General features: G+C 41.5%; 1 protein-coding gene across 2 annotated transcripts; it reads right to left on the bottom strand.

The window, feature by feature from the left end:
* Positions 1–895: 895 nt before the first annotated feature.
* On the bottom strand, positions 896–23,721 carry LOC120669527 (myosin-8-like). Of its 2 annotated transcripts, XM_039949280.1 has the most exons (39): positions 23,351–23,721; positions 22,367–22,495; positions 21,930–22,073; positions 21,393–21,538; positions 21,151–21,307; positions 20,536–20,594; positions 20,259–20,418; positions 16,908–17,057; positions 16,689–16,825; positions 16,473–16,619; positions 16,270–16,371; positions 15,299–15,356; positions 15,089–15,190; positions 14,720–14,757; positions 14,521–14,647; positions 13,125–13,292; positions 12,912–13,043; positions 12,558–12,667; positions 12,425–12,485; positions 11,676–11,853; positions 11,363–11,568; positions 10,939–11,058; positions 10,399–10,497; positions 7,043–7,252; positions 5,853–5,992; positions 5,638–5,746; positions 5,437–5,472; positions 5,269–5,349; positions 5,005–5,175; positions 4,728–4,877; positions 4,234–4,407; positions 3,818–3,970; positions 3,672–3,742; positions 3,478–3,577; positions 2,865–2,921; positions 2,010–2,066; positions 1,857–1,937; positions 1,474–1,559; positions 896–1,399 (listed from the first exon to the last, which is right to left on the bottom strand). In XM_039949280.1, the coding sequence occupies exons 1-39, from the start codon at positions 23,351–23,353 to the stop codon at positions 1,285–1,287; spliced, it is 4,524 nt and encodes a 1,507-aa protein (XP_039805214.1). In that variant the 5' UTR covers positions 23,354–23,721; the 3' UTR covers positions 896–1,284. The 2 variants fall into 2 exon arrangements, with proteins under 2 accessions (XP_039805214.1, XP_039805225.1); XM_039949291.1 differs by lacking the exon at positions 5,005–5,175 and having other exon boundaries at positions 23,351–23,702.
* Between the last annotated feature and the right edge of the window lie 360 nt (positions 23,722–24,081).

A 24,081-nucleotide genomic window follows, 5' to 3' on the forward strand; every position in this document is an offset into this window, starting at 1 on the left:
CCTTCGTGTGGGTTATATGTAAGCTTTGGGTTCAATCGACGCTCAGGTGGATTCTTCGGGACTTTACCCACAGCCATGCCGGATTACTCCGTTTGAAGTGCGTGTTAGCCGGGATTACCTTTAGGGTGATGGTTAGCGCACTTGAGCCGGATTAATTTGGGAGGTGCTGCCACATGTGGACCTCTATGTTGTCGTCAAACATGATACTAAGATGGCATGTTATATGTATTTGGTTTGTTGTTGTTAATGCAATATTTCTCAAATTAGTTTGTTGTGTAATATTTAATTATATATATATGGAATGTCAGTTGAAATTTCTACAATTATGTATTCAAAATGTCAAGTTGCTGATCTAAAACAGGGGTAAAAACACAATTATCCGAAGAAACAGGGGTAAAAATGCATGGGCAAAGTTGTCCATTTGTCCAAAGATTAACACCGTTAGTGGAACTTCACAGAGTAGGGGTAAAGTCTGCCTTCGTTTTCAAATAGCTGGGGTAAAATCACAAAGTTTAAAAAATAAGGGCGAAATCACCATTTCGATGCAAAACAAGGGTAGAAACGCTTTTGCCTCTCAAAATAACAAGCATCTTGGTAGCAGTTTTTGCTACGTGAGTATGATCCCGAAAAGGCTGTACCAACACAAAGTCAGCAGCCGAAGCTCAATAGACAATAATAACACAGAGGTGATGCGCTGATTGAATATATGAAAATTCATCTGAGATCCAGTAAAAATACAAGTTAAGCTATTAAGGTCACATAAACTTTTTCTCACTTTTCACCACTTAAAAAAGGTTTCAGCTGTTCAAAGCTTGGGGCTATACAAGTAATAATCCGTAGTAAAATCATTCCACCACGTAAAAAAAGTTTTAAGAAAATGAAAACACACAGAACAGACAAGTCCAAAACACATTATTTCCTTCAAAAATAATTTGACTATACAAGTTATTCACATTGTTATGCAGAACCAAATCCGACAAAATTTGGATAAAAGAATGATTTTCAAGGAATTCCTAGCTGCTACCATGAGAAAAATGATGCTTTCAGTCTATGAATACTGCACACATGCATTTCGGGAGGGCAGAACGAAAAAAGCTATTCCCAACCCAGCCAACTAAAACTTGAGAACAGCAAACCAACCTACCTAGACAAAAAAAAAATTACATAGCACAACAGGGGGAAAGGAAACCCTAGGTTGAATTTACATCATCTGATGGAAGAATGCAGATGCCCATGCAGCAACGTATTGTGAGGAAAAGGAAGTGTGTTTGGCCCTTTGAGGGCTCAGCTCTTCAAGAATTGGAAGGCAGGCATTGAAGTAAGTTCTTGTGGCGGGGTGACATTCTGAAATTCTTTGGCATCCATAGAATCTGCTATCTCTTCAAGTGATATGGGCATGCTGCAATGAGTAAAGGTCAAAAGTTAAGTATATTCTCAGAATTTCACAAGCAGCACATTATTTTTTTTACACACCTAATTTCGTCATCCAGTAAAAAGGTGTTCTCCAGATTGTCCAGGTTCGATTCCTTGGTTATCAGTGTTCGCATCTCCTCAAGGACCTACAGTCAAGAAGAGAATCAATCAGTTCCCCTAGTAATTGGCCGCTCTATGTTCTATGAATGAGGAAAAAGCAAATTCAAAGTGCAGAACCAGGAAACAGGTAAAATGGTGAAGAGTTGGAGGTATCAATTAGATTCAAAACTCAAGTGGCATTCCATAATACAAGAGCTGTTGAATCCAGCTAAATTCCCCATTTTGCAGAAATTGTGCTAATGCCATTCCATGTGCATCCAGGGTAAAATGAGACTGAATATGACTATATCTGTGAGCATTAAAAAAATAAATTATCTTATTACCTCTTCTGACACGCTCTCTGTGTTATATTTGTCATCCCAGTACTGAGTGCATATTTTGTAGAGCTGCTGTACACTTAGTACCTGCATGATACCAGAATAGAGTTAGTTGGTTAGTGTGCGCTGTTGTGCGTGTGCAAGGGAGGGAACACTTACTGGGCAGAGATCATTGACTATCTCATCATATGAAATCCTGAACTTTTTGAATATGACCTAGACAACATAAATATCTCATAAGTATTGAAAATTCATATTGCAAGTCCTTTAAGGAGCCATAAAATACAATCATCAACTGCAATAAATGCCTCCATTAAATTTACCAAACGGAAAAGATCAGTTAGGACCATCCTCAAACTTACAATCTATCCTAATAACATCCAACTAATGCGCCAGGGCCACCCACCTGGTGTGATGCACTGCTACTAACAGCCGCACAGGAGTGCCTACTAGGGTTGGTAAAGGGCTCTTATCTCATACAATTTTGAGCTAAAAATACATAAGGGACAAATTGGATTGTGAAGAGATCACGAGGGTCATGATCCATTACCACCCCTAGTGCCTACTGACATGACCCTAAAAAGCAACCAGAACAGGACATAGGTAACTTTCATTTTCTCCAATGCAAAAAAAAAAAAATCCATTCTAGGAAGCTACCATGCTAATTTCCCTCTATCCAGGTATCTTGTAAAAAGTGACATCTTAGACAATCTGGAAACAGTAGAACTACATTAATATCTGTGATAGATTTAGAAACTACATTAAATTCCATGATATATTTTACACTAACCATGAGCAAGTTAAATATTATAGCTTTCTTATAACTACCTCCACTCGGAAAACGATGACACATTTGACAGCCAAAATGATCTAATTGCAAGTCAATTGGGCTGTTGGGGAATACTTGTTTAACAACTTCTGTACTTCAGTTCTCCCAATAGCTAACCATGTTATAGACACCTTGATGACAATCTATAAGCATAGGTGTGAACAAATTGCTCAGGTATCACATACCAAGAAACCAACAGCTTGCCTGATATGCCTGAGTTCATCCAATGCAGATCCTGCATACTGTTAACATTCAATAGTTAGGTACGAGCAAAAGAAACAAAATGCATACTTAATGCTGATAGTTGCACTTCAAAATTCAGCCACAAAAAATACAAAAATATGATAGTCCTGTGAAAAGAAAGCAACATTAGAGGGAAAATAGAGGGGTTTTACATGATGAGCATATAGTGAGTGTTAGATGTATATGTACCTTTTGTAGTTTCCCCATTGTATAAGGGGTTTTGTGCATATTTCCTAATGCATGTACATGTATATATTCGGGCCTAGAGCCCTCATATTGAATACAAGTGCTATTCATAACAGTGAGATGCTAGAGCGTAATGGACAATTTGGCTCCATGTCACAAGAGAGCCCCTCTATAACATAAAATTCCGCAAAAAGATATGCATCAGTTGGGTGCCATAGGAATCCAGAACTCATTTAACTTTTAGCATTACAGCTTTACTGGACTAATGCCGAGTAGAAAAAAAAAGGTTCCAACAATGTGCATCCAAGGAAAATGGTACAAAAAGAACTCAGGTTTTGATATATGGTGCAACTGCGTGTTTAAGATTACCTCTGGCTTGACTTCTCCACACCATGCCTCTAGTTGTGCCAATCCTTGTTTCACATACTCTCCATTACTGAAAGAGCAGCACTCATGACGTACAAGAAGGCTGCAGAGCAATTTAATGACATAGTAAGCAAGCAATTTATGCATTGGTGAAAATGACAAAGCACTAGATAAACTGGAATCAGAACATAATTTACCTATTGAAAAGTTGTGCATTGATAAATGAGAAAACCTGGGTAAATATCTTCCGGATAAAAATAGATGGGACCTAGAATTTCAACAGAATGTTTAGAACAATACCCAGTAGTTATGGGGAAGGTACGTCAAATAAATTTAAACTTACACAATTGTCTTGCAAAATTTTCAAGAGTTCATTCAAATTATCGACCATTGCCTGCCAATAACTAGCTTGATTTGAAAATGAACGTCCCCTTGGCAAACTTGATGATCCAAAAGAACGCCCTCTCACCATACTAGCTTTAACAGTTCTTGGGACCTGAGATCACAACATGATCCAAAAATCAAAACCAATGAAAACACTAAAACACTGTGAGTACATGCAAGTGAAGGCAAGGAAACAGAAAGATAACTGGGAGCAGTAAATGTCAACCTAGTCAATAAAAAATGTGGATTTTTCGAAACAAAGGCGTACATTATAAAAGAACGTTCTTATACATTCATATGCATAGTAACCTAAACAGTGTGTGTGAAATCAACTGACATGAGGTTAGCAAAAATGAAGATCACATGGTATGATACCTGAATAGCATATGATAGCAACGAAGAAAGATCTTTCTTCAAATTGTCACAGATCATTCCATATAAGCCTTCGACAAATGCTGAAAGTTGCTGCTTAAAAAGAAAAGCAGGGTACTTGGCCTCGATTTGGCGCACAAGGTCCATATCAACAGTGATGTTTGAAGAGCGGAATACCTGAAAAATGGACAACAGCAGATGTGATCATCAAGTACTGATAATGTAAAAGAGAACAACTAAACTATGCCATGTCAAATTCAGGACAATTCTTCTCCTACAGATGCAATATGAAGTGTGGATCACAACAAATTATGCCTCCTCCAAACAGAAAAAAAAAATGCACCAGAGCAAGGTGTTCCGAATTATCGTAACCCACACCTCCTTTTCGTTCGACGAAAACTCTTTATTTTGACACAAGTGTACTAAAAAAATTACAATGCAGAATCTTGTTGGGACAGATGTGTGACTCCACTCCAAGAGTAACCGTTGAAACATACCATCCTCCCAAGAAATGATGATTGAGTCTGTGGTCTCTTCAGTGGACTACTTCCTGTTGTGCCAGCTGCTTTTAGGCTCTTTTGAAGCATGATCAATAAAGTCGATGAATTCGATAACCAGTATGCAAGATCCTCATTGCTATCGTGTTTCTGAAATGCACACAATGTCAATTGTTTAAGAGCTAAATCAATGGAGCGATACCAGGAACAAATGTTTGTGGAACATGGGGTCCATGTAAAAAAAAAACATAGAGACTCAACACAAAGCAGAAAATACCTGCATTGCAGAACCAAAAATTTGAATAAGACAATCAAAAACACTTGTTTTTTCTGTTTCAAAGATCTTCCAATGCACAAGACACTTATATATGGTTACTGCAGCAACTGGCTTTCCTTCACTAAAGCCAATATTTTCACTAACACAGTTTATAAGGGCATCAACACTCTCCTGCAGGAAGTATATTGTTAAAGTGAAGCTTCATAGTCCTATAACTTCATTAAATAACTTACAAAACACACAGATATAAACATTTTAACATACATGCTGCCTTTCAAAAAAGGATGCCCTAGGTTGTGCAAAGCTCCCATATTCCTTGGGAGCTGGAGGGGTGCCATGAGGTGTCTGCAGACAACGACTGAATTAGATTCAAACAAATAAAAAACTAGTAATTAGCAATTTAACATATTGTATAAGATAATTGCTTCTGACCATTTGTTCACTACGTGGACTGCCATTAGTCAAATTCTGCAAAGTAGAAAGACAGAAGTATTTCAGAAATAAAAATGTGTAGATTAAAATTTTAACAAGCAAAATGTGCAAAGTAGCAATATAGAAAACAGTGAAGGAAACACCAGTGGACCAATATTTGTACTAAAATGCTATGACATGAGGAATGGAGAGATGACATACATATTTTGGAGATGAATTCTCGGGTATTGTTCTAACAGGAGTACGCAACAGTGCCTGCTGGCGAAGTAATTGATTTTCTGCTTCCATAGTGGTTACCTTTTCTTGAAAACTACTCATCAAGCAGAAGAAACATTTTTCAGAAGGTAATCAGCAAAAGAACAGATGTATACGATGCACCAACACCAAAAGAGATTACATATATAAACAGTGCTGACCTTAGCATTGTGTTGGTTAGTTCATTTATCTTTGACTCGGCATCTGCAGCTTTCTTCATCCACTCTTCCCTAGTTTTCTTCATTTCTTCAAACTTCTGTTCTGTTTCATCAATTTTGGTCTCAAGAGAGCCCACTAAAGCCTAAAAGTATAGAAGAAATACAAAGGATCATGTCAGCATCTTTTGTTCTAATACAAAGGAAAAATAGGAGACGTAAATGGAAGAAAAACGAGTTGATAGGGCCAGATGATATCCCAAGTCTCATTGAAAGAATTAAGATGGATTAGGCTAGGCAGCACTTCCAATCATATGTTAGCTTTTCTAAAAGCATGTTCTACTAGGAAAAGATGACTATCACCATGATCATTTGTTAGAATTTAACAGATAAGTTTGGCAAGCTTTTCTAAGGCCATCTTATGAGTTAAGATGGTTGAAGGCTGTAGTTAGTTTGGTGTTCAAATCATGTTGAGGCACCAAAAATATAGTAGGCTAATAGATGTGTATTACAGAAAAGCACCTGAAGATGGTTATAATGGATTAAAAATCAAAAAATGTTTATCAACATCAACATCAGCATCAACAAAGCCTTTTAATCCCAAGCAAGTTGGGGTAGGCTAGAGTTGAAACCCAACAAAGACCATTATTCAAAATCAAAAAATGTTTATGCTGTAAAAAAATCCAAAATATGTTAACAATTCAAAGTTTAGCTTAAACAATGCTTATGTTCCAAGTTCCGGACCACTGAAGTTACTAGGCTAACTCATATAAACAATATTAAAGCACATTACCACGACTTGTAGCAACATTGTTTTGTTCAAATAATATGGTTCCATACGGTTCAAGCCCCAATCAATACGTGTAAAACTAAATTATCCCCATATCAGGATTAAAGTTTTCGGCCCTGGTCAAGGTAGAAGCATGATCAACCATATGGAGGATCAGATGCTTGGGGGCATAGCTCATTAGCATTTGCTCATAGTTTGAATATTGTGCTCTGTAAACTGTACTTCAATTAATGCAATATAGAGATTAGAGACTCGAAACATCCCTTAATGTAACTATGAACTACCATGATGCATTTAGCTCATCCTGAAGGTTTTGATAATTTTACCACAATAGTTGATAGACAGACTAATGCAACAAATGTAATGCAGTGGACATCAAAATCATTTATCATACTTATGGACTTACCTTTAGATTCTCATTTTCAGCAGTGAGTTTATCAATAAGAGTTGTATCAACTTTGACCTCTGGTACTAAGGCAGCTTTCTCCAGTGCTTCTTTTGCAACTTCTTGTTCCCTTTTCAACAGATCTTTTGTCTCCTTGGATTGTAATTGTAGTTCCTGCAATTGTTGTTGCAACTTCCTATTTTCTTGTGTCTTAGCTTCTTCCATGTCAGTCTGCAAGCAAGGAAATTGCAGATCAGGTACTTGCAACAGCGACACAGCATTAGATGAAGCAAACTAATATGAATGTCCATAGTAACACAGGTTGTACCAACAGTAATAATCCATGTTACAGAGCTACATATCTTATTTATGAATTGAGTTTGCAAGAAAGTGTATTGTTTGCATATTCAGTAAACATTGCATATTCACTTCCTAATTCATATGATGTATTGTTTGCATATTCAGTAAACAAAATGAGATAATGAGAAATTTGACAAACTGAGCCACTTGCATTCCTAGATTACAATTAGCTTCAAACTGGACTGGAACTGGAAAGGAATTAGTTGGGCTTAGAAGTTCATCTCATAGTATAGAATGATAAATAAAAAGGGGCATTTGTGTTCTTGCCCCTACTTTGAAGTGTAATTGTGATTTTGCCCTCATTTTTTTAACTTTGTGATTTTTCCCTTTACTATTCACAAGTCAATGCGATTTCAACCCTAGTTAAGACCAAGGGCAAAATCACATTGAATTGTGAAAAGTAAAGGGCAAAATCACAAAGTTAAAGAAAATGAGGGCAAAACCACATTGCACTTCAAAGCAGAGGCAAGAAAACCAAAATACTAGAGTAACAACTGAAAGCAATGAAAATTGCGTGGAATCGATGTCGCCGGTGTCCAACCAGCACGGGATGACCACTCGTGCAAAGAGTGGGCTTCGCTTCCCGTCCATCTAAACCGCCTCGTCGCTCTCTCCGGTTCCCCGCTCATACCGTGGGGGCCTCACCGACCCCAATTGGCGTGCTGCCATGCAGGAGGAGTACGATACACTGTTGATGAACCACACTTGGGACTTGGTTCCGCGACCGCCGCAGTCCAATGTTGTTAGCGGCAAATGGGTGTTCAAGCACAAGTTCAAGGCAGATGGTACGCTAGAACGGTACAAGGCCCGTTGGGTGCTTCGTGGCTTCACACAACGCCCAGGTATTGATTTTGATGAGACCTTCAGTCCGGTTGTCAAACCTGCTACTGTCCGTACAGTTCTGTCCTTGGCACTCTCTCGTAGCTGGCCGATTCATCAGTTGGATGTCAAAAATGCCTTTCTCCATGGCAATCTGTCCGAGACAGTATACTGCTCCCAGCCTACTGGTTTTGAGGATAGCGCTCATCCAGACTATGTGTGCCGGCTTAATCGATCCCTTTATGGTCTTAAGCAAGCCCCGCGCGCATGGTACAGCCGCTTCGCCTCATACATCATTCATCTTGGTTTTGTAGAAGCCAAGACCGACACCTCATTGTTCGTCTATCACCAGGGCACCGACACTGCTTATCTATTGCTATACGTGGATGACATTGTGCTCACTGCATCGTCTCCTCAGTTGCTTCGCCGTGTCATCAGTGCTTTACAGCAGGAGTTCTCTATGAAGGACCTTGGTGAGCTCCATTATTTCCTGGGGATGCATGTGCAGCGGTCTGGTGCTGGTCTTCTACTCTTTCAGCGGCAGTATATGATGGATATTCTTGAGCGAGCTGGTATGTCTGATTGCAAGCCATGTGCCACTCCAGTTGACATGAATCCGAAGCTTTCTGCCGATGGTGGTGTTCCAGTTGCAGATCCTACGGATTTTCGCAGTCTCGCCGGCGCCTTGCAGTACCTGACCTTCACTCGTCCAGATATTGCATATGCAGTACAGCAGGTTTATCTTCACATGCATGATCCTCGGGAGCCGCTGCTCTCAAGCGGACCTTGCGATACATCCGAGGGACTCTACACCTAGGTCTTCTGTTGCGACCGTCTCGTCAGGCTGATCTTTTGGTCTACTCAGATGTAGATTGGGCTGGTTGTCCTGACACTCGCAAGTCTACCTCAGGTTATGCTGTCTTTCTTGGTGACAATCCCATCTCTTGGTCCTCCAAGCGTCAGACTGCTGTCTCTCGTTCGAGCGCCGAGGCGGAGTATCGAGTTGTTGCCAATGCCGTGGCCGAGGTGTCCTGGTTGCGCCAACTCCTAGTTGAGCTGCATGTTCCTCTCAGTAAGGCTGCCTTGGTTTACTGCGATAATATCAGCACTGTCTACATGTCTGCCAACCCTGTTCAGCATCAGCGCACCAAGCACGTCGAGATTGATCTCCACTTTGTTCGGGAGCGTGTTGCTACAGGAGCTGTCCGCGTTCTTCGTGTTCCTACCAGTTCTCAGTACGCCGACATCTTCACCAAAGGCCTGCCGTCTTTGGTGTTCACGGAGTTTCGGTCCAGTCTGAACGTCCAGGCTGCAGACGATCAGACTGCGGGGGGTGTTAGACATTGTATATGTGTGTGTTGCGTGATGGGCCCTGGCGTGTACTGTACCTAGGCCATGACCGGCCATTGTGGCAAGGCCCGGTTGATTAGGTCGGCAGGAGTCTGCCTTTAGGGTTTAGGCTTCCAGCCTATATATTTGTAACCCTTGCTTTACCCTAATCAACCGGGCCTTGCCACAATGGCCGGCCATGGCCCAAGTACAGTACACGCCAGGGCCCATCACGCAACACACACATATACAATGTCTAACACCCTCCCGGCTCTGATACCATGAAAGCAATGAAGATTGCGTGGAATTGATTGATTGATTAGGATAAAGCAAGGGTTACAAATATATAGGCTAGAAGCCTAAACCCTAAAGGCAGACTCCTGCCGACCTAATCAACCGGGCCTTGCCACAATGGCCGGCCATGGCCCAGGTACAGTACACGCCAGGGCCCATCACGCAACACACACATATACAATGTCTAACAACAACAATATGCAAAAATCCATTTAAATGCATTTATGTGCTTAAGTCACAATATTAAAAGGTTAGTAGGATATTTTTTCTCGAACACCATTACCATATTGATGTTGTCCCTTGCTCTCATTAAATTCATTAGATTATTCAGTTATCCATCACAATCAATCAATAAAGGGACTTGTGTATTGTTGTACATAATTACATGGTTAAAGGACAAAGGTGCACATTTGGAAAATGCAGGTATATTTATTTTTTAAATCTTATTACATGAAATTAAAATTACACTTTTAAAACTCACATTTAGTAAAAAAAATGTGGTAGTATTTATGAAATTAGCAAGTGTATATCAATCATATGCCCATATGCAAAAATAAAATAATACAGAACTTTACCCTGATGCGTTTCTCTAGTTGCAGACGCCAGGTGAGCTCCTCCACTTGCTTCTCTAATTTATTCTTGGCAGCTTGGAGAGCACCAGTTTCTTTAGCAGCCTGAAAATACAAGAAAGCATGAAGATGATAATATTATAACTTAAACAATGACGATTTTACCAAACTCTGGCTAAGCTTTAATTTTTTATCCAGATTTTGGAGTACCAGAAGTGTGAGAGCTAGATTATGGCTGTTAGGTAAACTTGCAAATGGAGTTAGCCATAATGACCATAGCTTTTAACTGACCATAAGGAGTAGACCCAAAAATTAGGGTTGGCACAAAAAAATATGACCTTATTTGTGTGTGAATACCCAGTTGTCAATCAATAACATTTTTTCTCGAAAGCATCAATCAAAAACATCATAAAGAGTACACCTTTGTTGATAATCAACTGATGACTTGTGTTATGCATAGCACTGTAATTAAAAAGATACTGCAATAACATGCCAAAGAAAATTACAGTAAAATATACTCAGGCCATATACACAGGCGGTTCTTACCATTTTAAGTTTCCGGAGTTCTTTTCTGGCAACTCTTCCTCTCCAAGCACATTGTGTAGTAACAGCTGCCTTCTTCAAGCTCGTGTACCGAGAGCGTGCTACATAACTACGCCAGAAACTCTGTGGAGAATAAAATGAATAAAGTGACGTTAAAATATTGTATCATAAATGGAACTAACAGGAGCAAATACACAAAGAGAGATTAGTACGAAATGGATACAGTTGCATAGGCTTGAACTTTAATCTAGTTAGATAAAGATACCTGAAGAAATAAAGCTTGTCAAATTTTTGTAAAAAGAATACCTATTTATAGCTTAGAGTCAACACATAAGAAAGTACTAGAACTTGTATTTAATATGAAAGTATACTCGTAAAGGTAAATACAAACTTGTTCGGGAACTGCAAGGTTCAGAAAAACGTATACCTGAATAATCACCACAGCTTTTGTTTGCCGACGGAAATGGAGTTCGTTGCGAGCAGCCATACCACGTAGACCAGATTGGATAGTAGTTGATGCGGAACAGAGATTTCTGTAGTTCTTCCTTGCAAAGTGCATGCGATAGTAGGCTTGTATTGTTAATGAAGCAGCCTCCCTGCGGAGATCTTCATAATGATGTCTTGCAATTTGTCCTTCAGTTATCACATTTCAACAATCATTATCTCCATTTCAAAATCATAAAGAATACTAAAATATGTTTCTTTTTTTTTAAAAAAATAAGACTAACAAGAAAAGATACCTCTGCAAATAGCCTGAAGATGGGTAGCAGATATTCGAAGTTGAATGAAATTTTTGCGAGCCAGGTAAGACCGAACTTTTCTCTGGATTTTGGTAGCAGAGCGGCCCAACACCTCAGTTCTCAGAGCATCTAACTCAGCCATTTGACCAGCCCGCAGAAACACTTTAGTTTTCCCTATCTGTAAATTGCACATGAGAACATAACATAGTTCGAACTTCAGAAGCAGCAACTTGTCCAGATAAGGATAGAGATTGACTTGCACTTAGTGCTTCTCTAAGTAGTTCCTATAATGCATTTGTAGTGTTTCTCTTACAAGTAATTCCTATAATCCATTTGACAAGATATATACAAGGTTGTCCTAAAGCTTGTCAGGAATTGCAATTTTTTTTTCTCATGATATCAAGACAACAGGTCCACTGACTGGGTTGAAACAGAACAAGTGCTTAGCCATCAATCTATATAACTAATGTAGAACTAACTTCTGTCATCGAATCCTACGTACAGAATACATGACTTTCAATCTTTTTAGAATATTTAAAGCAAAATGTAAAACAAAGTATACACCATTCAACTAAATCTGCTAACCAGAGTGTCCTTTTCAGTTGTTACAAGATTAGGGGAGTGAAGGATATATGCTGTAAGCCTTCATAATAGAGGGAAAGAAAGACAAAATCTAGTACAAGTAAAAAAATTAAAATAGATTTGATTTAAAGACATAAAGACTACATATTTCACCAACCAGCACTAACCTGATAGCCTGTCATATTGGCTTTCTCAAGGAGCATGTTTGTAGCAGTAACTTCATCATAACTGCCAATGTAACAGTAAGGACAAGCTGCAAGGCCAAAATGCAAAATACTAGATCAAGATAGTCTAGATTACCTTTCACCAAGTACTTCAGGTAGTAAGACACCAAAACGATCAACAAATTCATCAAATCTACGCCTCGTTGGATATCCTAGACAGCTTATTCTTATCGCCTCTAATACACCCTGTTTACAAGGTTAGATAACGTATCAATTTAGCATCTCTATCTTCAACAGTTAGTTAATACAAACTACATCAAGAACAAGATTTATCAGCAATTCAGCATAAAAATCCCCGGGCATACCACCACCATGTGTACAACTTACAGTTCTATTTTACCAGTGTAAAGTCTGCCTTAATATTTTGACTCGACCTTTTTATCCATAAAAATATGTACTTCCAGTAAAATGACTCAGCACAATGTCTTACCCCACATCGTAGTTGCTGAAGAACACTACTGTTCTCGAAAATTGCTGGCTTGAGAGCATTATTGGGCTTTATGCAGCGTATATAATGTGGTTCTGTTGCACTCAGTGTTTCCAGCAAAGCTTGTAATTGTTGCTGTGATGTTACCAGAAATGATAAATTTCCTGATACAGAAGCTATACAGGTTTATGTCTGACAAGCAACAAACTCTTTTACCTTAAAGCTCGAACCTATTGATGTAAATTTCGTGGATTTAGTTGATTCTTCAGAAGGTGGGAAAAGACTTGAAACAAATGAACATCTAGAAGCATTTAGTAAAACTTGATGCTCATTCACAGCATAATCAATGTTCTTATCCAAGAACAGATCTGTTTGATATGTAACCTGCAGAAGAAGAAAATGATCATTATAACACATGCACCCCGTACTCTGTCCCAAAATTCCCAATTATAGAAAGATATAATGGCAGTAGGGCACCACAAAACTAATTCATCTCCAGATTAGACAAATGGATCATCTGCAGCAAGTAAATCATCTTGCTATGATGGGAACAAAGCATATGCTGCAAAGTGTGTTACTAACATGCTAGGAAAACAGCAATTCAATTCTAAACTTACATGTGTTCATCAATACCTAACTTGCGTTTATGCACTCATCCACCTTGAAACATTGGTGCATGTACATTTCAAAACATGTATACCTGGAAAAACATCTCCTTATGTGCAGTTGTGCACTATGTAAAAAGAAAAAGAAGAACATGTATGCCACAACTTCTCTTTCATCACCTTTTCTTCTGGTGCAATGCATATCTGATTATATATCGCACAAATTTATGAATATGTTACATGACATGATGTACATGTATATGTTCTTTACTTCTTTCAGAATTATTTTTAAGACGTAAAACATAGGTTTAAAAGAACTTAGGTTCAGAAAAATTGTGTCAATTAGAAAAATGATCACTTAGTTTTCACCAATCAAAAATTCACATATTGATGATCCTTGCATACCCATTTATCCTATCCAATAATGGCAAGTCCATAGACCAGAAATCTTCTTCAGCCATTAAGCTTTTGGGCTTCAAATTGATAAATGTAAAACTCAACGGAAGTTACAGTTGTCAATCCAATTATGGGACAGACCTATCTGTAGTTTTTTGTTCTACTCAATTATATCATCCTCTATGATGCTCCTACTAATATACAACTATTTTTTTTTACAACGAATAATCAAAATTCAGTGAGCAACAACTGGTATGACTGGCTGGAATGTTCATTTCACATAAGGCATCTGTCAAACCCTACTTGTATTTACAGGCTACATGAGTAAAGGTTGACTTATTGAGTTGCGTATATACACCAAGCATGGATTGACATTTTTTGCAGTATATAAGACTGCCAAGTTGTGACCCACTACCAGGGACCAGTATATTATTTGCATTACAACATATAATATAATGCGTGCGACCACATGTGTCAACATGTGTCACTGTCACAAGTTCCTAGTTATTGCATCATGTATCACCAGTGGCAAGCCAAAATACGCTGTACATAGTGTAAAGAATTATTCTTTCAAATGATAGTAGGGCAAACAGAAAAAATGCGCTACTTACATTTCCAGCGTAGTGATGAATAGTGAAATCAGACCGCGCGAATTTTGGCCTACTGAAGTGTGGGTTCCCTTTAAATTTTTGATAAAGCTTTTCAGCAAATATTTCATGGGTTGAATTTCGCAACATGCTGAAGTACAAAACAAGAATGTTATAAAGGGTCAGGACTACAAACAAAACAAGATATTCACGGCTTACTTACCAAGTCTCATCCAGTAGAGCAATTATACCCCCTGGTTTCTGTATTAAAAGAAATCAGAAGTCAAAAATGCAAATCCCATCGCATGGATAAATTGCAATTGAAATTAGTAACTAATATCTCTAGATGGTTAAAATGCTCATGGCACTCAGACCCATTTAGATTATTCAGTAATTCTGAGTACCAGATAATTCTACATTCAATCTTAAAGTTCATTAGTCTAAAAGTAACCAAAAAAGACAATAACTTGCTGAAGGCAGATGAAAGAAAATGTCATGTATTCAAGGTAGTGCTGAAAGCAGATCATATAAGTGCAAAAATGAAATATTGATAATAAAGAAAACACTGCATAGGATACTGTATGTTATTCACCTTCTCAATAAGATCAAGAATCTCTTGGTTATCCACAAACTGGATATAACTCCAATCAATTTCTTCCTTTGTATATTCTTCTTGTTCCATCTTAAACACATGCTGCTCACAGAACATATACAAAGAATGATTAAACACATAATTTTTTTTTGCTTGACCAGCTAAAACATAGATTGCAGAACATTCTCAAGAAATGAGACTTTCTCTGACCTGATTAAAGTGTTGCTGCAGCTTCTCATTAGTTAAGTTGATACAGAACTGCTCGAAACTGAGGCATAGCAAAACATCACCAAATAACATTTATCTTTCATATCATCAAAAGGTAACAAAATAGATCATGAAATACAGTACCAATTACTTCGCATATTGCTATGCATTTACTGTAACTAGTGAAGGCATTTGCTAAAGAAACTACATGCAACAGCTATATAAAGAAGAGAACATATTTCAGCCAAATTTTGTACCAACAGACCCCATTCATGTTGACAGCATGGTAAGAGTTTCCATGAAGGTATTCTTCTTCCTTGGTTAAGTGTTGAGAGTACCATTCCTACAGGTCTTTTTTTTTCCTTTTCAATATATGCAATTACCACGCTTTTTGATATGTGAATTTGATTCAGTATGTTTCAGACATATTTTCACATATATGAAATAAATTGAACTCAACATACATATTGAATGATTCTCACAATGTGCAGTATGGTCATCGTTCATGTATTTGTAGTTCCCGTAAAAATGTTGCAAACGAAAAGTCGACTATAGACAAAAGTACATTGGGAGAAAATTTCCTAAGATATGCTGATATTACAACAAGATTTTTAGTTAAAATGCAGAAAAGTCATGTCTGTTTTCTAAGCACATCAAGATCATTGTTTTCAATAATACGCTGGCATAGTAAGATATACGTGTTGCATAATCAATCATTTCCATTTTGAACAAATTCCCAAGACTTGAGATACACAGTGAAACAAATAATCCTAATACAAGGAAAGCCATTTATATTCAAAATAGATTGATTAGCTCTGTGTTGCAGTAAACAAAGTTGAACATGTTGAGCCCGCTATGAGTGACATACACTATCCAATAAAAAAAATCCTTGCTGCTGTTCTTTTGTTACACTCTATTAAAGCATTGATAAAGATAAACAGATGATTAAATGCAAAGGCATACCAGTTAAGCACCTGTTTGTCTTGAAACTCTCAAAACCATATATATCCAGCACACCAATCAGAAGCTTTGAGCTCAGATCTTGTCCTATTGAAGTATTGATCTTATTTACAAGCCTAAAAAGCAGAAACATAAATGTGAATCATCTTTTTTGCTATGGAAGTAATATAATAGAAAGCAACATGACAATAAACTACTGGCTAATGTCAGAACTTACCAATCAAACAAACGAGAGTAAACAATTCTGGCCAATGCATCTCTACTAAGAGCTGCTGCTCGTGCATCTAAATTTTTCACAATACTTTCACCACGTGTTGCCATAACACGCTTACACAAAGATTCTTCAAGACCCTTTTCATCACACCTGTAAAATGTTGTCAAATGCATGTTCCACCAAAGACAATATCGAGGGAACGCAAGGAAGGACTAATACATGAAAAGCTCTGCAGCTGTCTTAAGATGGAACTGGGATTTTTCATCTTTGGGTACAGAAGAATCTGCTTCACTCCCTTCTGTAAATTCCACATTGCCCAAATGGAGAATAGCAGCTACAACTCTAAATATCGCATCCTGCATGAAATGCCAATGGAAGTTTAAAGCAAATATTTTATCTTTCAACTGAATATTAATTTCAACCATGCCCTTGCGGTACCTGTTCATCAGAATTAATGCCCACAATATCCATCGCCCTCCTAGTTGTGATATATTCTGAGGCATCATCCATCGCATTAAGTTTAATGCAACTGGATTGATTAAGATAGTGAAATGACGCAGCATCTCCTAATTTATATCTCTCACGGTCCTGCAAAAGCAACATTCGAGAACAGATCAATAGGTGTAGACTACAGACTCAAATAGATAAGGGTAAACAAATGGAAACAAAATGTTATGTTAGAGAACAATTACAACAGCCATGACAGGAAGAATACAAGCCAAAAATGCAATGTATTGCATATATTGTGTTTTCCATTGATGGATAAGTCTTTGTGCTGGATGGATAAGGCATAGGGTCCTTGCAAGGACCAGAGCATCTATTCCTTTAGCACATTTCAGTTTGCTAGGACAATCAGTTTGCTAGGACAATCAGTCTGCTAGGACAGCATCGACGAAGGGCGAGGATGGGCGTGGGACAAGGCGGTGGACGATGGCTCGGCTCCGACGTACGACGACTTCACCATCGAGTACGTTCACTTCGAGGGAGCTGGGGGAGTAGGCAGCTCTTCTTCGATGAGCGTGCCTACCCCAGTCCCCGAGCCTCCACCGACTCCGGCGCCCGCAACACCGACAGCACCACGCTCTCTAGCCACGACTCCGGCTGCGACGAGTCCCTCGCCTGCACCACCACAGCCGGCGACGCCACGCACTCTAGTACCGACAGCCACTCCTCCGGGCACGTCTACTCCGACACCTGCTCGTGCTAAGCACAACCCGGTGGAGTTCGCTACTCCGCTCTCTCACGACGAGGAGCGCGTCGACGCATACCACGACGGCGAGCCGTTGCGGTACCGTACGATGGAGGACCTTCTCGGCGATCAGCCGGTGCCGGGACTGGTGCCTCACGACCTGGAGGTGCAGTTGCACCTCGCGTGCGACGACGGCGAGCCTCGGTCTTTCGCAGAGGCCGAGGGACACGCGGCATGGCGTGCCGCGATGCAGTCAGAGATGGACGCGGTTGAGAAGAACCGCACTTGGGAGCTTGCTGATCTCCCTCGTGGTCACCGCGCGATCACCCTTAAGTGGGTGTTCAAGCTGAAGAGGGATGAAGCCGGCACCGTCGTCAAGCACAAGGCTCGCCTGGTGGCACGAGGTTTCGTGCAGCAGGAGGGAGTCGACTTCGACGATGCCTTCGCTCCTGTGGCACGAATGGAGCCCGTGCGACTCCTCCTCGCGCTGGCTGCCCAGGAGGGCTGGTGCGTCCATCACATGGACGTCAAGTCGGCGTTTCTCAACGGCGACTTGAAGGAGGAGGTCTACGTGCACCAGCCGCCGGGATTCGCGATCCCCGGCGGGCAAGGTGCTACGCCTGCGCAAGGCCCTCTATGGCTTGCGGCAGGCACCACGGGCGTAGAATGCCAAGTTGGATTCCACGCTCAAGGGGGATGGGCTTCGAGCAAAGCCCGCACGAGGCGGCCATCTACCGGCGGGGCAATGGAGCAAATGCCCTGCTGGTGGGTGTCTACGTCGACGACTTGGTGATCACCGGCACCAAGGATGCGGAGGTGGCGACGTTCAAGGAAGAGATGAAGGCCACCTTCCAGATGAGCGACCTGGGGCCTCTCTCCTTCTAACTAGGGATCGAGGTGCACCAGGACGACTCCGGGATCACGCTTCGACAGACCGCCTACGCCAAGCGCGTCGTTGAGCTAGCTGGGCTCACCGATTGCAACCCAGCTCTCACTCCGATGGAGGAGAGGCTGAAGCTGAGCCGTGACAGCACGGCGGAGGAGGTGGACGCCACCCAGTACCGGCACCTTGTGGGGAGCCTTCGCTACCTCGCCCACACACAGCCGGACTTGGCGTTCTCCGTCGGCTACGTTAGTCGGTTCATGCAGCGACCGACGACGGAGTACCAGCAGGATGTGAAGAGGATCGTCCGCTACGTTGCGGGGACTCTCGACCACGGCCTCCACTACCCAAGGTGCCCTGGGGCGTTACACTTCATCGGGTACAGCGACAGCGACCACGCCGGCGACATCGACACCAGCAAGAGCACAATCGGGATCCTCTTCTTCCTCGGCGAGTGCCTCGTTAGCTGGCAGTCGGTCAAGCAGCAGGTGGTGGCTCTGTCCAGCTGCGAGGCTAAGTACATAGCGGTCTCCACCGCTTCGACTCAGGCGCTCTGGCTCGCTCGACTGCTTGGTGATCTCCTCAGCAGAGATACTGAAGCGGTGGAGCTCAGGGTGGACAGCAAGTCCGCTCTGGCCCTGGCAAAGAACCCCGTTTTCCATGAACGGAGCAAGCACATCCGGGTGAGGTACCACTTCATCCGAGGCTGCTTGGAGGACGGGAGCATCAAGGTGAGCTACATCAAAACCAAGGACCAGCTTGCGGACCTGCTCACCAAGCCCCTTGGGAGGATCAAGTTCCTTGAGCTTTGCTCCAGGACCGGGATGGTCCAATCTTCCCACAAGACGACGCACAAGACTTAGGGGGAGAATGATGGATAAGTCTTTGTGCTGGATGGATAAGGCATAGGGTCCTTGCAAGGACCAGAGCATCTATTCCTTTAGCACATTTCAATTTGCTAGGACAGTCAGTTTGCTAGGACAATCAGTCTGCTAGGACAGCATCTAGCTTTAGTTCTTTTGACTAGCATCTTAGACTAGCATTCAGCATTTGCTTGACTGCTGCCCCGCAGCAGCTATAAGTATGTATCCCCAGCCCCTTGGGTTGCGGCTTTGAGTTTGTGAATATGAGAAAACCAGAAAATTGCCCCAAGTTCACTGTCATCCTCTCAGCTCAATGAGAGTTAGGATTGAGCTGCTAACATCCATTAGATGTATGAAGCTTTAAACAACAGACAGAGCTAAGTGATAGCTCGGTTGGTAAAGCCTCCAATTGAGAGGCCACCCACCCAGGTTCAAACCTAGGTGCATGCATAGTGTGGTTACCTCCCTTAGAACTGGTTTCAGTAAGTTTCTAGCCATCCAGGTTTCGGTAGTCCCATTATTTAAGATGCAGCCAGCAGCATGATTTCTTCCCATGGTCAAGTTTTTGTCATAATAGAAGGTATAACAATTTACTGAGAATCTGGCATATTTACTGCTAAAGTGGTCAACCAGCAATTATAACATGATAATCTCTAACTGCAGAGATTTTATGTACTAATGTGGGGTTTCATTTACAAAAGGTGTCCATAGATGTGCAGTATTTATTTCGAAGTAATATAGATCCACAATGTTCCGGCTCCAGATACCCAAACTTGATCCTTTTTATGCGTTAAAAAAAATTAGTACTAACATGTTGAAAGCTGGCAAGATAGAATTCCACATATATTAGTTACCTCAGGTGGTGCAGCACAAAGCATGTAAAAGCAGTGATAGTTCCTTTCTGGATCAGATATTTGACAGACACGAGATCTTTCAAGGAGGTAAGTCCTTATGGCAGCTCCTGAAATCTTCCCATTCTGGTCAAACTGGATTTCAACAAATTTGCCGAAACGACTGGATAATAAGATAAAAGAAAGCCGTAAACTATGAGGAAAAATAGAAAGCTGTGATAAATAAGCAAACAATAACTACTGAAACAAAGAAAAGCATAAGTTTCATTGAAGGTCTTACCTCGAATTGTTATTCCTGACTGTTTTTGCATTTCCAAATGCCTCAAGAACAGGATTGGACTGTGTCAAACAAACAGAAAGATTGGATAGCATAAGACACTAGAATGACATCAAGATGATGAAATATGAATTTGATACAATCCAGAGAAATAATCAGCTCGCTTCTTTATGCACATTCCAAGATGACAGCTCATAATCCATGTCTAGTACTTATAGTTGCTCTTATGCCCAAGAGTATACCTGATTATGAGCAACCCGACCCAACCCGCCCCAAAAAACCCGACCTGACCCGCCCCAAAAAACCCAACCCGATTAATGCATGGGCCAGGCTCGGGCCGACATTTTCGACCCGACACAAAAAACAGGCCGGGTATGGGCCGAATTTCTTGACCCAAAACCCGACCCAACCGAATTTTATACACAAAAAATCAGGTTTGACCCAACCCAACCCGAGCACGTGTCAGATTGGGATCAGGCCAAAAAAATCCAGCCCAATGATCAGGTCGGGCCGGGTCCAGGCTGAAGAAAAAAGTACTGGTTTTTTTTTACCCAACCCGATAAATGATCCGGTCTACCCAAGAGTAAGGGCACCAATAGAACAAATGGGAGCCCTCACCTCCAGTACTTGTTGTTGCACTGACCTTCCTCCAGATTGAGCCTTGCCACCCATAAATGCAAGATACTGCATAAGACTTTTAGTGCTTTCTGTCTTACCAGCTCCACTTTCGCCACTCACTAATATGGCTTGGCTTTTACCATAATTAATCATAAGCCTGCATGGCCAATATGTCAGATACATGCACCGTAATTAATGCACAAAACATTCAAAAAAGTTTTCTTGTGTGTGCTGAAACACACCTATATGCACGGTCCGCGATGGCAAAAGGATGTGGACTCAGGTCGCCGAATTCTGCTCCTTTATAAATTCCCATCATGTGATTGTTGTAAAGGTGTGGAAGTCTTTGAAATGGGTTGACAGCTATTAATATGTTACCAGTATAAGTCTACAAGGACAAATAACATTAAGCCATTAGATCAGGCCAAAAAGGTTGTTCAGTACAGTGGAGGATATCATAAAACATATTGTTGCAATGTTGAAACAGTAAACACCATTACAGTAACTTCAGCAATGAAACATAAACACTATAAAGGAAGGTGTACTGTTGAACAAGTAATTGTACTAGCATCCTGAGAGAACGTATTAGAATACGGCAAAGAAACATAAACACTATACAGGAAGGAGGTGTAATTTGAACAAGTAATTGTACTAGCATCCTAGAAAATGTATTAGAATAAAAAATTTAGAGCATCCAAGAACTCATAGGAATGGACCCAATCATGAATGAACAAATAGCACAAAAAATGAGAGCTAATATGCTGAACAACTCAACTTACATATATTTCATTCATTGCATATCTAGACTTCAAGTTTTGTAGAACCCCTGGTTCATTCAGATAAGCCAGCCTTGTCATATCCTCAACACCACAGCGCTTTGCTTCTGCATCCTTAGGATACACACTTGAGACATTGGCAGTAACCTGTAACCAAAATATAAATATGTTTATCTATTATGCAACAATAAAAGGCTATGTTGTTGTTGTATTATGCAACAATAGGACTATATTATGGCACTCATGAATTAACAGTTTCAGACTTAAAAAAGCAATTAACATGAGGACTAAAAAAGAATTTTAGGATAAAAGTGTTGCCAAAGCCCCAGTTAAGCATGAATAGAAAGTGTTGCCCCATTAGTCATTAGGACTACACAAACTACCAAAAGTTCACTTTGGGCGGAAAATAAAAGGAAGCTACCACGGAATTAGTAACTGACCTTCTTCCCAGAACTGCAGTTTATTATTAATTCATCTCCCTGGACCTCCTCCACCAGCCCATCAATCCAAGCCACATCCGCGTCCTCAACCCAAACTTGAGAACCCACTGTAAAACGGACTTTGGATGCCTGCAAGAGAAAACACACAAGCAAATGGCTAATGCCAGTTAACCAGTGCTTGCGGCAAATTGAATAATACGAAGGACTAGCAAAAAAGAGAGTAACAACTGCAACATCTAAATCCGAAAATCACAATCCGGGAGCAACATATACATATACTGATGAAATAATAGTTGAGAAGTTCCTGAATATCAAATCCTTCCACTTGTGTTTGAACTTCAAACACGTGCAATACAAAGATCCACATTTGGTGATAACAAAAACATAGGCTAAGTTTCACTCTCCACAGAACAAAATTCAAACTAAAAGAGAAAAGAAGTTTAGCAAACATCAAAAGACACTGCCCCATGATTTAGGTGTCAATGTCTGCCACTGATTGCAAGTAATGAAACGCCAAGCAGAGTATAAGGCTCCTGATTTCCCTAATTGATGCTGGCTCACCAACATTTACATTCACACAAGCCTATAACAAATTCCACGATATGATCAGACCCCACATCTCCGTAAAGGAGAGCCTTAGTGAGTCAAATTGGACGGAATCTACCATAACACAGAGTTTGAGCCTGAAGCCAGAGCCCCAACCTCGCCACATTGCACAATCACGGCCAGAAGGAAGGACAGCAAACAGCTCCACCGATTCATATCCTACAGGTACCATTCCCTAGAACAACGCCGTTCATCCGAACGATCTCGCCGCACGGCTGCTTCAACTAAACGGGATCACCGGGTGCGAAACGGAAACACCCCGAACCGAGCGGGCATTTCGGCGCCGTCACCTAGCGGCCCATCCCCGGCCAGCACGCACGCTACTCCCCAAACAAACAACCAAGCGCAAATTCCGATCGGGCAAATCGCAGCACGTACCATTCCGATGGCGGGGTCGGATCAGGCCCGGCGGCGCCGAGGGCGAAGAGGCGGCTTCGCTGGCGCGATCGCAGCCGCACCCGCCGCCCTCCTCCCGCGCGCCGCCGCGAAGGGGGGAGGAGGTGGCGCCGGAGTTGCCGACGCGCGCGAGCGCAAGGCGGGATCGCCGCCGCCGCCGCCGCGGGAGTGGTTGGGGGTGAAGGCCGCGAGATCGCGACGCGGGCGCTAGATTTGGATTCGGACCTGCTGTGTGTTTCGTGTCTGTCTGTTTTTCTCTCGTCCACGGGAGGGAGGGAGGCGACGCGAGGAGGCGAGGACCGAGTCGACGGGGGAGGGAAGGGAAGGGAGCTGGGCACCAGTGCGAAGTGGGCAAGGGAGTGGCGAGATTAAACAATTGCCGAGAGGAAGGGAGACTCGCGCGCTGCTGCGGGCTGCGGCACGGCTCGGCTGTCAGTCAAACTGCAGGCGGGCGGGTTGCGGCCGGCCACAAACCCTCACAGCTCGTGCAAACATTTTTTTTGCGGGTTTGAGGCTGCCCACAAGGTTCAGGCGGTTTTTTATTTTTTATTTTCATTTTTTACAAAAATATATTTTCGATATGGAAATTTACAGAAATATACCCCGGCCGCCCCGCTGACGGGCGGCCGGGACCTGCCCGCCCGGCTGCCGGGCGGCAGGGGCTTATCTGCAAAAAAAGAGGAAAACAAATTGCGGACAGGTTCCTGGGAACC

This window comes from Panicum virgatum, chromosome 2K, assembly GCF_016808335.1.
Source record: "Panicum virgatum strain AP13 chromosome 2K, P.virgatum_v5, whole genome shotgun sequence".
NCBI classification, from domain to species: domain Eukaryota; kingdom Viridiplantae; phylum Streptophyta; class Magnoliopsida; order Poales; family Poaceae; genus Panicum; species Panicum virgatum.